This window comes from Echinococcus granulosus (genome assembly GCF_000524195.1).
Source record: "Echinococcus granulosus chromosome Unknown EG_S00009, whole genome shotgun sequence".
NCBI classification, from domain to species: domain Eukaryota; kingdom Metazoa; phylum Platyhelminthes; class Cestoda; order Cyclophyllidea; family Taeniidae; genus Echinococcus; species Echinococcus granulosus.
Genome location: NW_020170389.1, coordinates 1,504,758 through 1,522,043, shown reverse-complemented (window position 1 = coordinate 1,522,043; position 17,286 = coordinate 1,504,758). Strand labels below are relative to the sequence as shown.

Below are 17,286 nucleotides of genomic sequence, written 5' to 3'. Positions count from 1 at the left end.
CACTTAAAGAATATTTAAAGCCATTTAGAAGAAACCACAGGAATTAGGGGAATTAAGATAAATAATAGTGCTGTTTTTGTGATAAATTCCAATGGCACTTGTAAATGCAAATAGTCTGCCTGACAATAGTAAAATTCTGAAATTCAAAATATGATATAAAATATCAGTGGGACAAATCCTGTCGAATGACAGATAGGCCAAAAGTTAGGCGTATAAGCACATGGAGAAATTTTGCCATTTCGCATGATGCATAATTACCAAATCACATACGTCTATGGCTCATTATTTCCTAGTAAACTTATTGCAGCTGGTATCCAAAAGATGTCATATAAAAACCGTGCGGTTAGCTTGCTCAGTTTGACACCATACCAGCCATGTGCATCTGCAAAATGTACGTCGAAAACAAACTGAAAGTCTCCAATTTTTATTACGGAAAATTTCGGGATTCACAATTAGTACAAGTTGTCTAACTCTTCTGTAATACGATGGTGGTTTATCCCTCGGTTCCGGTGAGGCGCCACTTCTGCACTTTGAATGAGCCCCCTTGTACCCGGCTGGGTGGGCTGGCCTTTTGGGACATGCCAATAGCCCGGGCACCTTCTCCGTGCTGAATATATATTCTGCCCGAGCATTTCGTCTTCTTTCGTCTTTAGGGAGTCTCGGGACGCTACACTTCTGTCAACCAAATATATGAAAGCTATTGAAGTGGGTTTTGGATAGTAAAATGGCACTCAATCAGCTTTTTAAATAAATAATAGATGAATACGCTTTGAATTGGAGTACCTTGGCTTTCCCAAATTGAGTTATAATCTCTCCTTAATGCTCTAAGAATTTTATTGTATAAGCTAATTTTAGATACTGAAGGATTGTGTTATGGTTCTCTACTCCAAGGTCTATCATCCTAGGTATATCCTATTTGAAGGTACTGTATTGATTTTATCCCTTGTTTGATTAGGGTTATTTACTCGAGCGCTTCAGTCTCTACAGGAAGCGTCCTTTCCCTCATATGTGAATCTCGGACCGTACCAGTAGCCTTCCAGCCCTTTTGCGCTCTAGTGTAATACGACAGTGGTTTATCCCTCGGTATTGGTGAGGCGCCACTTTGTACTTTGTAATTTGAATTAGGCTGTCCTTTCGGGCCATGCCAATAGCCCAGACACCTCTGCGCTGAATATATATTCTGCCCAAGTACTGTGTCTTCTTTCGCCTTCAGGGAGTCTCGCGAAACTGCACTGGTGTACTGCCTTGACTTATTACATCCACAGCGAAGACCGGGCTCGCTTGTTGACCCTCCACTAATAGAGCTTTTCAGGTTCACATGTAGATGTCGTTCTTTTTTAGAATTACTACCACTCGAAAAAGAAGTTTTAGAGTTTCGCCATGTTAATCGACCGTTAAATGCGAAGTCCATCGCTAACCTGTTTGCTACTGTAAGATTGAATAGCACTGTTTCCAGCAAACTAGTAGTTAAATTACTTTCAAGGCAATTCCAACTTTTATTGAGACTGGTGTTAATACTATGCTAGTAATGTGCATCGAGTTCCAGCATGAACGCTGCCTAATCCTACTGATGAGTGTGCATGCGCCTCAGACCTGGAGGGCTGTTATTCTGTCTTGCAGCAACCTGTAGCTTCATAGTATATCTTACTACTCCGAACGTTGGACTGGTGACAGCATGAGGGGAACCTGGTCCTGACTTTATTGACTGGATTTCAAGATGTAACATTTAAGGAGGGTATCTGCCGCGGGCTACTAAATCCTCGATTCCCAGCAGAAAAGTTAGGGAATTCTACCCTTATCAATTGCCTCAACCTCACGTTTCCTAAGAGGGCCATCGAGTCCTAAGGCAGACTTGGTCGAATGCCATAAGAAATTCAATCGTGAAGCCCTGTGCAGTAACTATATGATTGTTTTAGTTGAACGAAGTGTACCTCTTTAGAAGATAGAGGTAACTCAGATAAATGGTCTGTTAGTACCAACAGTGATGACACAGGGCCTAAGATGGGTCGATGTAAGATAATAGCGCCTCAAAGTTGCCTCGAATTCGCTCTCTCGTCACCCGACTCTGCTTTTGGACACACGTTCCAAGGGGTAGTCAGTGGCGCACACGTGTTCGTTATATGCAGCATTGCCCAGCCCTGAGCAGTACAAGGCCAAAAGATCCTTCTTCCATTAACCCGGTTCAAAAATAGGTCTGGTCTCCAGACTTGATGGAAGTGTCGAGGTGCATTGGTAACGTTGAGAATAATCATATTTTCACACAAAAAATTTAGTGACTGGCGTTTCTGGCCTGTGCGCCGGCTACGGTGTAGTGGCCGATGCGGTAAATTGACCAAGATGGGCGTCCAGAATGACCCTTAAAACCAAAAGTGGTTAATGTAGTGGTTTAATATGTTGGTTAAGTGTATTTCTGCTTTGTGACGTGGTTATCAGGCCATGTCTGTAGCAGCTAAATCCTTTTGATGGCTAATGGTAGATCTTCCTCCGTACTAGTTTCCTTACCACGACTTCAGAGAAGGTTCAGGAAGTCTCAAAGGTTTCTATTACGTGTAAAGGTTTACTAGATGCATAAAATAATTTACCAAACAAAACTTAAATATTAACCTTTTCTCGCTGTGGCATATTAGGGCGACTTCCTGACCGTCCAAACCATTGGGCTTTAGTATAGGCGAAACTGGTTCTGCATACATATTCGTGTCCCTTGTTTGAGTTTTGTACGACGTCGTGTCTTTCATATACTACCACTCTTTAACTTTACTCAGAGTAACCAAGTACGACATTACGTTGTCCTTAGTTGACAGTAAATTAGTCCAAATTACTGGAAACTTTGATAGAGGTAGGCTAGATGGTCTCATACTTATAACCGACCACTGCCGTAAATCCGTTTGCGTACCGGGATATAGAGCTTTAAACGAGTGATGGAAAACCTATTTAAAGCTCTGAAATGCACTGACGGTCGCCGCTCTTGCTTCATAAACTCTAAGAACGGGTACTTGAATTTATTTCAACATGGTAATTCTCCCATGAACTCATCCAAGTTATGAGAATACTGTGCTCTGGAGAAAATGGAAAATCGTCTTACAGCGTTATAATCAGAAAGTAGAAGGCAATTTCGCTAAAACTATCCATTAAGTACTTCTGATAAAGTGTTTTTTGACAAAAGGCTCGGGTCCAAAGGCAGGTACAGCACCTTAAGATGTAAGTTTCAGCAAATTATCATGCATTGGTGGTCAACCAGTTAAAATGATTAACTCTTCGTTATGAGCTCGCGGACACTTAAGGCGCCGCCTTTTCCGCTGGGAGGCATGGCCTCCATACTATGCCAGTAGCCCTATTTCTTCCCTAGTATTATGTCTCTAAGGCGAGGCGTTACAACACCTCATATGTGTAAGATTTTGTCAACACTGTTGCCTATTCGAAGCCTTTTAAAAATAATAAAAAATAAAGAATAGAAGATAAATGCTCGGCATGCCTCTGAACCGGTAAAAAATAAAACTGAATTGCGATGTTAATAAAGCCCGCTTCTAAAAACATTTTTTTCTGCTAGTGCATTTTAAGGAGAAGCGAAATTGCATCTGCATGCAAAAAATAGTCCGTCGTTTTCGCTCGAAATAAATATCATCACTCACTTTTGCATTCCTCAAATAGATTTTCCTACATTTTTGTAAAGCGAACAACCAGGTACAGTGTGTGTGAAAAAAAAGAAGCCTTTATGGCAATTCCAGGATTTTGCGAGTGATTTAGTCGGCCTCCTTTTTAGCTCAAAAATAAAAAGGGTGTATGTGTTTATATTAGCATACTTAACATAAAAGCACGCATTTGTTAAAAAATTGATCTAGAGAAGCATTAAATACCCTACACCTGTCAATCGCTTTCAGATTATCGACCGTGATTTGATATTTTGCTTAATTGTATGCTGAACTGAGGTGTACCTCAGTCCTCGCAGGTTGCGCTTTGGCTCCGCAGCATGATCTTCAAGCCATGCGAATCACCTCCCAACCCTTCTGTACTTAAGCAATATTGCAAAGCTCCGAGTCTTCCCTGAAATTAAAATAAAATATAATACTCGGACGAAATATGTATTGCCGACGTGCAGAAGGGCTAGGGGACGAAAGCACAAAAGCGGATCCTTAAGTGCCCGTAAAACCTATGCGAAGAGCCAAGCAAGTTATCAAGGTACTACAATGTATATTCTTCCACATTTTGGCTTTTTACGATTTCAGGGAAGACTTCACTTAATTTATTTGCAGTAAGATAATAAAAATGATAGATTTTAGAGCAATTATTGGGTAAACAATAAACTGCATTCTGTGATTATTATGCGCAAAATTCCTCCAATTTGTTAAAGACATCAGTGCAGTGCCTAAAAAGGCTATTGTACGGATTACAACAAATAACAATGTGAAACCAGAAATTAAATTTTCTTTAACGGTTAAGGGTGTTGCCCCAGTTACCAGATCCATCGAACTCCGGCTTCCTGTGACTTATGTGATTTAGTTGGACAAACGCGATTTATACAATATCTGCGTAATTTGGAGTACAAGTATTGACGTTTGCTAAATAATGATGCCCAAAGTTTGTAGGTTGTGGGATTGCTTGAACTTTTTGAAGGTGAAGTTCATCTAACTACTTTTCAATCCATTGTCGCATTTGCATAAATTATGTCCTAAAGAGTGTTATCAAAACCTGACTTGCGAACTTAAAATGTGATGAAATTAACTGTATTATGATTAGGCTTCTTCGTCATTCAAACACAATGGCAGATGATCAGCTTGAAGTCTTTCTTAAATGTTGTTGACTTCCCAACAAATAAGTAGAAATATCTCGAAAAGTTACTTCCTTTGAACTTCTTCTTAGGTATACTAAATTCCCTTGGTAATATGGCAATCTCATAGCCCTCTAAGGATAGAGGCAGGTTCTCAAAAGATACTTATGGAAGGGTTGCCTTCATTAATTTGTTGCTTGGTTTTCTTAGGGAAAGCAAATGCCATCCATACGGTTTTCATTTAAAGTAGATGGAGACCATTTAACATTGAGCTCGTTACAATTTATCAACTTAATTGGAGTTTACCACGATTATCACCCCCTAAATCTGAAATGTTTTTATAGTAACCTTTAATCACCTGTTCTGATGTAAACATGAACGACATGTGTATGGCTCTCTACATCGTGATAAGTTCGTGGGGTTCGTTACAAAAAATAACCGACTTTAGGAAGCTACTTGGAGGACGGGATTGGTTAGTTGAGTACTATACTTCCATACAACCTATGATTCAACCCTTACGAAAGGTTACGCCACTATCAACAAAAAGCTCAACCCTGACCAAGGCCCTTTCCTTTTATTTTTAACCTTCCATTTCACGTCGTATGCAATTATGCGATTATCTAGCGCGAATTTCAAGGAAAGATGATAAAAACTAAAAGAAATATGAGCTTAGTACAAAGGGTGAGGATGAAGGTGAGGCGGTATCGCCTTCCAATTTTGACTAAAGTGAAAGTATTCTCAAGGGTCATCCTTCCAGTATGAGACTTTGCGTGGTGTTGTCGTGAATATTAGGATGCTCTACCAACCAACTGGAAGTTTTTTTACCCACGTCAGAATCGTATCATATAAGTATGTAGATATCACCAAGATTACATGCACAAATACAGGAAAATCGAGCATGGTTTCCGGAGTATGAAATCATGTCTTGGAAATGTAGAGTGGGTGGTGAATCTTATGGGTCTAATTAACTGTATAGATGTTCGCATAAAGCTTTAATGCAAAAGCAATTACCTATCACAATTCAGTTGGTTAGCAAAAAAATCTCAAAAACGAAGCAATTAAAGATACGGGAATGAGGCAAAGAACAAATTGGCACTTACTGAATTATGTTATCCTCTGTTAATATAAATGGAATGCAAATACTGGAGGCGTCAACAGATTGTTTTATCAACTACGCTGAATATGTAATGGAACAATGCAACTTTGAATGAAACATCACTAGAGTTAAATCGATGAAGACCTTGGCTTCTTAAAAGACCTTTCGGCTCTTGCACCTACTCCAAGTGCTGGACTTCAATTTTAAAGCGAAACCTCTTCAAATTTTGAACTAAGTTGAAATCCGTAAAGTGAAGACGTTTCAATTACATCAGATTTAACAGGCATTTTATGGCACGAAAAAATAAGAGTAAAAAAATGCCGAACTGAATAAGCGGTACTGTGAACTCACGCACCTTTCGCTTTCTAATATATGGGTATAAAATTGGCATTAATCTAGCAGGTCTCTACAAGTTGAGACAAACCACAATAGCTGTCTAAACTGCAACACTTCAACTACTTTTAAATTCTATGTTTTGGTTACAAGGGCACTTGGGTCTCCGCCAATGTACAATAGCCGGGCAATCTGGCCTCCGGGCCATCCCAGTAACCCAAAGCCATTCTTTGCGTCAACAATACATATTCTGCCAAGTACTATGCCTTTTTCCTTTTTCAAAAGGGTTTTTGGGCGCTATAAAACCTTTCAATAGCACCTCAAGTCTTTTTTTGAATAGTCAGGCTTTGCATAATTTAGCGGAACTTAGATCTGTTACAGCTATCGAAAAGTCGTTGGAAAATCCCTTCCCGACCCATTAGAATTATTTCCAAATAAATGTTTCCCTTCAAAGTACCACGAGAAATACTTTTGACCATTAACTGATTTTGAGAAGTCATTTTATGCGATCATTTATTTGCAATGAACAATCTCTTTTCATCTTTACCTATAAAATGCCGACAACGTTTGCTTAAATTTTTACAATTTGAAATTTCTCCCTAAAAACATATGCAGTTAATCATAAAATATTCTGTTTAAATTTTTGTATTTCGTTTAATTTGTTTTAATCAACGCTGAGAATAACGGCAGTCAAGGTGTCGCTTTAAACTTAAATACGAGTTTATTTTCTCAGCTAAACAGGCAGTTGATAAATTCCGAGGACTGCAGGAAAAGGGAATAAGAAGAGGCACAATTGGGTAAAATAGTAGCAATTTAACAGGCAAAACCCTTGAAGAATGCCGCATCAATACTCCGCACAAGCTTGCAGCTGCAAAAGAGGTAGAATGATCTGGCTAGGGGTAGAAGGACAGTAAAGTCATGTATTTGCTTCAGGTTTACTTTATTTTGAGTAGGATTAAAAACCCTGCAGAAATATACCTTTGTCTTCACGCTTTGCCACAATCAAGACAATGCGTACAATTTGTGCCAATGTTAAGGGTTTTCACACATCCCGGTCTTTCACTTCCCATTTACCCGTTTTCTTTTCTATACTATTTTAATTGCATATTGCATACCATGAGCAAAGTGGGATGGAGTTCATGTGCTTGCACAAGGTTTAATGTAATAAATGGACGGTTTCATTTGCAAATTTTTGCGGGTCGCACGGTTGGTTTAAAGTACGGCAGAAGCCAGTCACAAATGTGCCTATAACTTCACAGTGTTGAGGAGAGGAAGTACCACTTTCAGGGTCAAAGGAGGTCAAGCAGGTCATCAACTAAATCAGTAGGGTTTTTGGTATATTCTTTTTGAATCTGATTAGGTAATGTACGAAAATTTTACATTTCTACTTTGCGTAGAGACAAGCCGAAGGCTTTTAATAAAAGGTGAAGTCTTTAATTAGACGATCAGCAATGTGCTAAAATGCATAGCATGTGGTCGAAGGTAAGTTGTCCCAAGCCACATAAGTGTAGTACTTTGGTTGCTTGTTTAACGCTCGCTGTTGGTAAAGGGGCCACTTAGGTGCTCTGACATTGTACTTTTGTCGGGTGGGCTGGTCTCCGAGCCGTGTCAGTAGCCCCAAGCCCTACTGTGTGTCGAATATATGCATTCTGCCCTGGTATTGTCTTCTTTTGTCTTCATGGAAGTCTTAATACGCTACCAATGTCCTCAAGTGGTATATAGGTGTAGAGATGCCACAGAAATTCGGAAGAAGCCATTTGATTAGCTTAATTAATGTTGCCTAAATAGAAGAACTTAGTAAAATTGTCCTCCAGAATTGTTTTTTTTTTCATGTGGTGACTAATTAAACGAAAAAGACCAGTAAACCATATGGGCATAAAGGTTAAAAGTATAACCATTAAAGTTAATAATAAAGTCGAGTGGCTTACTTGTTTTTAGATGGCAGTGTATCGGTGGTCGTTCAAGTGCTCAAAGTCATAGCGGACCGCAAATTCATGCAGTAGGTTGCGTGAGGCACGAATTGGAAGGCGGTGATTAATTTGGTCGGCCAAAAATTGACATGAATCAATCGAAATTTCATCAAAAACCGTTTTAGATTCGAAGAAGTCAGCACTAAGCCATACCTGATTCGCCTCAACGTAATGGGCCAAGGGGTTGAACGAATCGTTCGCCCCCTTCTGAGGAGGTATCATAATATTTTTACCGCCTGAAGACGGCTTTTCTGTTACATTTTAAAATTAATTTAGTGTGGGCGGATTTGAGGTTGATGATTGGCCAAAGCACTCGTTTAAAGTTGAGTTTTCTGTCACCTTGGCTGTATTCGAGGCGGTGCTTCCAACAGTGGATACAAGCTAATTTGATGATTTGCTTGTAAGCATAACTTCATGCCTTTCGGTAGAAAATGATGTATTCCTTTTTAAATGTTCCCCCTTCATTGTTGCTGGAGAGACAGTCGTTGCGACCGACTCGGTCACCAGTCCAGAACTTGTCAAGTTACTGACAGATTTATTTTGTATTGACTTTGACGAATCAGAGTTTTCCTTTTCAGGATGCATTTCAAGAGTCGAAGAAACATTGGTTTCATTAGAAGCCTCAGTAAAAAACTCAGTTCGTGCTTGTTCATCTGAATACTGTGTTGATAAAAATTCACTTCTTTTTTCCCAAGGAAGCTCAACAGCGGACAAAGTTTTTACAAAGTTGGCATCTAAATAAGTGCACTCTAGTATTATAGAGCCAACTATTCCAAGCCAGTATTCTGCTATTCAGGCACATCCAGTCCATATGATCTAATTTTGAACCTTAATTATGGCTGTATATGCATTCATTACGATTTCGCATTATCTGACAATTGCATATGAGTGCTTACGTGCAAGGCTGATTGCAGACTGCGCAGTTGCTTTAAAACGTCATACCAAAAAGCAAAATATAAACCAGTCCTTCTTTTTTAGAAACGTAGACATTAATCATAAGAAGATTATAAAGTTGCCTCAAGCTTGGTATAAAGGGCTGAGGTACATTTCAGTAAGCATAATCGGGTTATTTAAAATAAGTAACAGATAGAGACGATTGTGATTTCTTACTTTAAATCAAGAGGCAAACTCTAGTTGGCTTTAATATTGCCCCAAAAGAGTCCATTTAAACATCATCATACTAGACCCAAAGAAGAGTGTCACTACAACAACGCTCGTTAAAGCATTCGACCAAAAAATAATGCACATTTTAATCTGTTTTATTTAAAACTGTGATAAGAGATCTTCATTGCAAACTTATCAGCACTATTTTGGAAAAAGAATATGTTAGAAACGAGACAGTGTTGGATAGAGGTGGAGGCAGCAGCAGTAGTTGGGTAGGCTAGAAGAGACGGGTTAAATTTTAAAAGCTCTCAGAAATGTCCAATAACGGTGGAAAAGTATAAAGACGAATGCTAAACTGATAAAGTCGCTTTGTAATATTTGGGTTTTGTTTTAGCTCTCAGTTTTGGTAAGGTGCCACATGGGGGCTCCCCCGAGCAACATAGTCTCCGGGCCATGTCAGCAGCCTCCAAGCCCTTCTGTAGGTTGACATTACATGTCATGTCCGAGTATTATGACCCCTTTCGTTTTCAGGGACGACCCGGGGCTCTACATTGGTGCCAGCGGAAAGTGAACCTGATCTTACATAACAACTCTCCTGATTTCCACCTCGGGGTGATACACCTTAGCGTGACGGAAAAGTGCTTGTGCTACGGATGGGAGAATCTGTGTGCAGCCCCACCAAGAGGGGATGGGGGCTCTTGGCATGGCCCAGGGTCGAGGGCGAGTAGAGAAGGTACAATGGCGGAGCTCTCAAGTGGCGCGTTACTAAAACCGAGAGTTAAAACAGGCAACTAGTGTATTACAACTATGCACTTGAGGTATCAAAATTGGCTTTATTACATAACAACCAAATAAATGAAATATGCCATCTCCCATATTCACATCTGATTTACGAAACACTGACCCATTTTACGTGTACTTTACGCTATCTAAATTTTAGTAAAACCCAAAAATTAACGCTTTCACATACCAATGACGAAGAGAATAACGATGGGTGATGCGATCATTGTGGGTGGAACAAATTTTCCACTAACGACAGGGGAAGGCTGTTAATCTGGGTGCGTTTATATACTCTCACTTTGTGCGATATTCGGGAAAATGTAAAGTATACGGGCATTTTGATATGCAAGTATTCCAAAAGGTGAATGTGATTTATGCGCTCAGGAAAAAACAGCAAAACTAGTAAAAATTTACCGGCTTTAAACAAGACTCCGTGTGTCATGATTTGTTTTTCAAGTGATTTCTCAAGAAAAGACTCTAGGTTTGTTTTTTTTCTTATTAAACATATTAATAACGGCCTCGTGTCTTACAGTGGAAATCTAACAAATTGCCGCACAAGCAGTATTTTTTTCCTGCAAAATTTTTACTTTCCTCAAAATCCTCATTTTAAGAATAAACGTGCTTGAAACACTCTACGTATTTCTCGAAATGAATTCGCCACAAGTACATTAGTTATAAAGTTCAAAGTAAATCAGTCAGCAATTATTCGGCTACGTCTAAAAGTACTATCTAAAATCTTGGGCCTCGTTGATATTAGTCTGGTTCCCTATAAGATTAAAACAGGCCAAGATTAATCTAAATAACTTAACAACACTTTTACCAGTTATTCATCTGTATTAAAGGATAAAATGCAAACATTCCCATAATTATCTGCATAAGATAACATGTGTCAGACTAGGTGAACCCCTCAATTTCATAATAATTGCAATCATTGCTGTTCAAAGGTTATTCCTTAAAAAAGGTAAAATGTGCTATCACGTCTCGTAAATATTGTGGAATAGGCTCGGTGTTTCTCGTTTCCACCACAGCCTTCATAGCCTTGGAACAGGCAGAGGAGTTGGAAGAGGGCATGCTTTATGGAGTAGTGGTAAATGAAGTGGGAGGCAATGGCGTCCGATCCATCACATGGTTCGTATTTACCGACTGCCTCTAGCCTAAAAGGTACATTAAACCAAACATGTATTGCAGCTCTTATGCTGGTAAATTTTATGCATCTAAACTTAGCTAAGCACAGAGTTACTGAACTTTGAGGCGCAGTGTCTATCCCAATCTATTTTCAAAGAGAAAAATCTTCTGCAAAGTTGGTAAGGAATCTGTCATTATATTACTTAGCGTATTTTTTTAATGCCAGCAATTTTTTTACTTTCCATCCTAAAAAATCAGCACATGGTACATATAATCTCTCATCTACATTGTTTTATAAGGAAAACAATAACCTGTTTCCAGATTTCCAAAATTTCCTGCATTTTAAAACTGTTGAATCATGAGAAAAATAGCTTTGCCCGCGATCTAAGACTCCTTTTTATAACACGCCCACTTACTTAATGGACTTTAAATACTTATTCAAATCACCGAATCAAAGGAAGTTGTGATGACATCGTTCCGTAACAAATAATGACAATTAGAGATCGACTAAGATTGGTTTCAGGTGAGCACTAGGATCTATCACTGTAGGCGTACTTGAGGTAGGACTTCAGAGTATGTGAATGGCATCATCTGGTCGCCATCTGTGGGAAGGGCGTCATAAACTTCCACCTACTTGACAATAAAATTCGTTAAGGTTTGTCTACAAGTTGTTCAGATTGCTACCCATGGCCATTTCGTGATATGCTGGAGGACACAAACATGCATGCAAGCCCCGAATAGAGTTAATTGTTGCACTAGTATGACTAGACATAGTGAACACTAAGCTTTACACTGTACGGGTATATAAAGAGCCAACTCTGAAGATAAAGGAGGTCTACGTAGGTCAGCCAAGTTAGGTTTGCACTGAGGCTCCTTAATCCATTCCAAACTATTAATATAATTAAACCCGCATTTCTCCTATCCTGATCGGCTGACCATACCCAAGGATTGTGATGGTTAATTGGAGCATAAGCCACCTACTTTAAAGCTTACTTTGTAAGGGGATTTTTAAGCCATTTCTCAATAATCCCATTGGATGCAAATTTCTTCTGCTGATCAAACATTTAGTCGAGGAACCGGAGTTCCAGAACTCAGTGGTTTAGCAAATGAATTGTAAAATTATTAGACAGTATTGCTCAATCGAATATTTGTGGCCAACATTTGCGTGTTTTGCAAGATTAGTCTAATGCAAACCGTGCTAAGTAATAGAACAAAAGGCTTTTTAGCCGTTTGACCTATCAGTGGTAATGTTTGACGCACAACACACTAAGAAACATGCAAAAGCCATACATGTTCGGGGGAAGACTTTAGTTACATGGCGAGTGTAGGTTTCGTAAAATAAATGAATAAGGACATAAGTTATGGCAGGAAGTCGATAAAAGCTTTACCACTCAGCCGTAAACAGCAACATTACTGCTCGGACATATTAAGCATAGCTGGTTAGTCATGGATATCCATTGATAGCAGGAATACCTCCATGAGAATTTCCGGAAAATCTTTCAATGTGGAACTCAAATGCGAGTAAGCATGAGCATCACTGATTGTAATCAGTGAAGGAACATAATGCTTTCTCCATTCAAGAACTGCAATCATAAAAAATTCTTTATGGCAATTACATTTCAAGTGATTTTTTTGTTCTACGATCCTTGGACACTTTGACTTTGTGCAGCATGTATTTTACTGATTAAATAACTTCTCGGTTCTTCTTTGTTGATAGTGAAATTTTTGAAGATTAGCATTAAGTGTATTTGATCGTTACGGAGAGTAATCATTAACTAGCATTGTTTACAGTCATCTGCACAGTTGAGACTGATCAGATACGAGATATACCTTTGGGCGGAGAAAACTTTAATGCAATGAATGCTAAAATGGTAATTTACAAAGTACAGTCTCATTTTTTTTCTTCCTCTTTAGCTGAATTTAAAGCCCCACTAAACTGACCCTTCATTATATCCGCTTCTGTAATAATTTTATTATTCTTTTAACTCTTTATTTTGGTTTAAAGGGGTACTCATAGCGCCGTCTTTGTACTTGCACTGGGTGGCATATCCGTCAAACCATGTCAGTAGCTCAACAGCCCCTCTGTACGTCGTCAATGCACTTACTGTTCTGGTATTATGACCTCTTCCAACTTCTGGAAAGACTCTGGGGGCTGCATCGCTGGCAACGGAAAATGAGCCCGATCCTAATGGACAACCCCTAGGATTTTCATTCCTGAATGCTAAACCTTACCTAAAAGGAAGCAGAGTATATACTACCGATAAGAGAAACTGTCATGACCCCTACTAGAATGGCTAAAAACGACATCGACCTCCGGTAATTACCTCAGTCCCGCTTTTTGTAGGAAAGTTAGCAAAAACTAAAGCGACACTAGCCGAGAGCCATCTGAAAGGTTTGGTACATAACTGTCTGGGGTACCTGGGTGAAGATGTCAATTAAGTGAACATGCGATACCTCGTCCACCTTTCTACTATCCGCATAGAACCCAAGTAGGTATAGCTAGGCAGCACTGAGGTGAAAACCAAGTAGCACGGACTAATAGACTCAAAACCTTATCCCCCCAAAACTATTTTTAACTCCATTCCTTATTAAACGACTCTATTTAAACCAATGTTCTTACGACTAGCAATAGGCACACTAGATAGCCAGCATATTCCCCTTTCCCAATACAGTTCCCAAAGAGGACGGAACTTAAGATCCAGTGGAACCGTCAGGATGAATCACTGGCGTTGCAATCAAATATCCTCTTAATTGCAGGCAAATTTGATGGTGACGGGTGTTTTTTCCACAGTGCCGATTACGTTAAGATGGCTGAAGCGGGAGGTTAACAAAGAAGTGTCGGGGACGACTTTTTAAAGAAAAGAAGGTCTATAGAATACTCTGATTGTTTGTCCTACTCTTTGTTTTAATCTTGCGGACAGCTAAGGCTCCACCTTTGTACTTTTGCTGGGCGGCATGTCCTCTGAGCCATGTTAGTAGCCGGCCAGCCCTCCTGTACGCCGGGAACCACATAGTCTGTTCTAGTGTCAAATCTTCCTTCCTCCTTAGGAAAGACTCGGGGCGCTAAGCTTCAAAAACGCAAAAATAGGCCAATCATTTAAATATATTCTAGGATTTTCTTAATTCAACGCTAATGGGTAAAGAGATCGACGTTTGTATGCGCAAACGTTAGGTTTGGTTTATTTGAATCTATAGATTGAATTTTTTCTTCAGACTGTTTCTAAGACGTGAATAAAAAAGGAAGTTTAAGGGTATCTCAATTGTTACGTAATCAAAGGACCTTGAAGGTTGTTGTTCACTGTCCCTTTTAACAATGCAGCCACCGTATAAATCGTTTGTCATAGATCCTGGCCAATGGAATTGCTAATTACAAAAGAGCTTAATCAGAAAATATTATACGGAAATGTCGTTGCTTTTTGCAATTATGGCTCATTTAAAGAGTACCTTATTTTTAATGAACGAACTTCTTGCCTTAAAATCCTGACTTCTTGGATTTTTTCCTCGTTAATTTAAATTCCGTAAAACAGACAGTTTGTGACTTTGCGGTTTGTCCGCTTGGAAGGGCATGCGAATTTGTATAAGGGGATAATGGCGAATAATTAATTAAAATATATCTGACACTGCCGACATAATAATCAGTAGAGCGATTTCGAAAAGCCGGTATTCTTTCATTCAATGAAATTTAATAAAAGATGTCAATCTCTGTGTATCATTTTGTTAAATGGTGTTCAGTTGTCCTGCCCATTATCCTAGGCTTCGATTAGACTGTAATTATTCCCATAATTCCACTTTTAATAAAGTTCTATTATAAATAAATGACCAAACCTGAGGGACGAAACCGAACATAGATAACACTCGAAGTAGTTTTTGAAGTGCAAAACTTGTTATGTTTAATTTATTCCACCTTCTGAATTGATATAAGAATCCTAAGGGCAAAAAACTGTTTGCCGAGGGAAATGACATTGCTATTTAGTAGCACTTAGCTTCTTATCAGGTTAATTGAGTAAAATGAAGCCTGAGCCAATTTCGCCTTCCACATTTCGTCGCAAGAACTATCGAGGAGGAGAAACTTGCCAATTCATATTAAAAATCCAGTTTAAAACAAGCAGAATCCCGGTCTAAAGGTAGGCAAACTAAAAAAACATGTACAATAGCCTGACCGCTTACTAAATACTCCCAATTTTTTACTTTAGCACAATATGTGCGATTCGAGTAAATCCCATCAACCGACCACTATTTACACAGACCTCAAAGATCCACTTGAAGATATTCAATTAATTGAAAGTCAGGCGATATTTCCAGAGGTGTTATAAAACGTCGATACAGCACAGAACTTTGGTAGAGCCAGGTTTACACAACGATACAAAAAAAACTTCAATGTTCACTCTTCTTGAGATCATTTTGCACCCCCAGGTCAGATCGACCTGTCTCCTGCAATTGAATATACGGAAGAACTTCCATTTCTCCATCACCAGAACATGTTTGAGACTCTATGTTTTTACGTGCCAAGTCGATATCGTTTACGCCGCTTGTTCTTAGCACCGCTTCTGCGGCAGCATCAACAGCAGTAGCGGCATCAAGGGCACCAACAGCACCCGATTTTACACGCCATTGTGGCACGAGGGTTCTCAGGTTGCGTCGGAAGGTCTCACTAAGCCAGGCGTAAAGCAGAGGATTATAGACGGCCGAGCTCATTGCGATAATATGGCAGGTCACGAAGATTGCGTTGAAATAGGGCAATGTGAAATTAGGGTCGTTGGTCTTGATATCACTGTATATCGACAGCGCATTCAGTGGAATCCAACACACCACGAACACAACCACCATGGCTATGAGCATCCTAGGCGAAGAGGAATGGATGGTCATTAGTCGAGTCAAAGGCAAACTTGGTTCATTTCTTGACTACCAGGTCTATATTTATTATATCCAAGCTAGGTCTTTAGTGGCAATGTTTTGGGAAGTTCTTTTGCCTATGTACGTAAAGGCCACCCCTGTAAGATATTTTTTGTGACTGTTTCCCATTGTATCAAATTTCATTGACATGCGATAGTAACTCATATAAGATGGTTTCTTTACACAAAAAACAACGTTTCTCTGTGTGAAATATTGTTACGGTAATACCGCTGGCACTCTGATCGACGTAGCATCTTTGATCACGTGGATCATCTAATTGGCCGAACTATCAACGATGAACTCCGTTATGCAATGCTTTATAAATTTTACAAAATATAAACTATATTTCCAAATAATGTGGGCCTGTAAGTATTCATTGAGTCAATTTATATCAATGATTAAATACGTAATATTTCGATGCAGGAAATATGAGGAATTAAATAGTCAAAATAAATTTTATTTCATAATTCCGAAAGCCATTGGTCGCTTTGACGATATTTAAGAGTGGTTTATTACCATATGGTACCGTTGGATGTTCCCATAAAATAAACAAAATTCTAAACATTTTCAGCAAATTGCTTCGTGAATGACCTTTGGAAAGATTAGTTCCCTCCGCGGAGTTGGTAATGAGAATATTAGAATACCTAATTGACCAAGTATATATCAAGTCCTACAAATCTCTTGCGATGCTTACTATTCAAGACCGAGTTAGGCTAACACAGAAGTGCATTTTTTACCGTTGATTCTAAATCAACAGTTGTTTCCCAGCAGCTTTTAATCTGCCATAATAAAATGCCTTTTGCGGAAACAACTTTATAGAAGGCAACTTTCCGCATTTCATTACAAGTACGTTGTAGCAATTAAGGAGAGGGGCTTTTGATCTCAACAAAAAAAGAATGTACAAACTTTGTTCGGGTTTCTTCTGTAGGACCCTTGCAATTACTACAGGGATACACCGATTCGCTTGAAATAGGCGGAGAGTGATTGATGATGAGAGCAGCTAAAAAGGCAACACTGCCTTCTGATTGCGGAAAGTGAATTTTGCTTTAATATAAGTTGTAGTAGTATTTAAGGGTAGAGATGGAATTTTATCTTGACTTTGCCACCCCATGTGCATCTGGTGATATTTTGATAACCGCGACCATTTATTATCGAAGCAACAATTGATTTTATTGAGTAGAAGAGGAAATTTCCCCCATCGCTAGTTGGGTTGGTAGGTG

The 17,286-nt window shown here is 39.1% G+C and overlaps 3 protein-coding genes across 3 annotated transcripts in view; all 3 read right to left on the bottom strand. All coding sequences in view use genetic code 11, as the record gives it.

The window, feature by feature from the left end:
• Positions 1 to 24: 24 nt before the first annotated feature.
• Positions 25 to 2,735, bottom strand: EGR_02177 (hypothetical protein; the record flags this gene model as incomplete). Its single annotated transcript, XM_024491426.1, has 3 exons — positions 25 to 136; positions 1,419 to 1,522; positions 2,562 to 2,735. The coding sequence occupies 3 exons, from the start codon at positions 2,733 to 2,735 to the stop codon at positions 25 to 27; spliced, it is 390 nt and encodes a 129-aa protein (XP_024354279.1).
• A 5,810-nt stretch (positions 2,736 to 8,545) lies between these two features.
• Positions 8,546 to 12,945, bottom strand: EGR_02176 (hypothetical protein; the record flags this gene model as incomplete). The annotated part of the gene is made up of 8 exons (XM_024491425.1): positions 8,546 to 8,898; positions 9,107 to 9,200; positions 10,347 to 10,542; positions 11,377 to 11,455; positions 11,965 to 12,062; positions 12,167 to 12,225; positions 12,647 to 12,774; positions 12,834 to 12,945. The coding sequence occupies 8 exons, from the start codon at positions 12,943 to 12,945 to the stop codon at positions 8,546 to 8,548; spliced, it is 1,119 nt and encodes a 372-aa protein (XP_024354278.1).
• A 2,602-nt stretch (positions 12,946 to 15,547) lies between these two features.
• Positions 15,548 to 17,286, bottom strand: part of EGR_02175 (Neuropeptide Y receptor) — a gene marked incomplete at both ends in the record, with an annotated part of 5,909 nt that continues 4,170 nt past the window's right edge. Inside the window, one exon of the mRNA XM_024491424.1 lies at positions 15,548 to 16,013. Coding sequence (XP_024354277.1) covers positions 15,548 to 16,013 — 466 coding nt within the window. The remainder of the gene's footprint in view (positions 16,014 to 17,286) is intronic.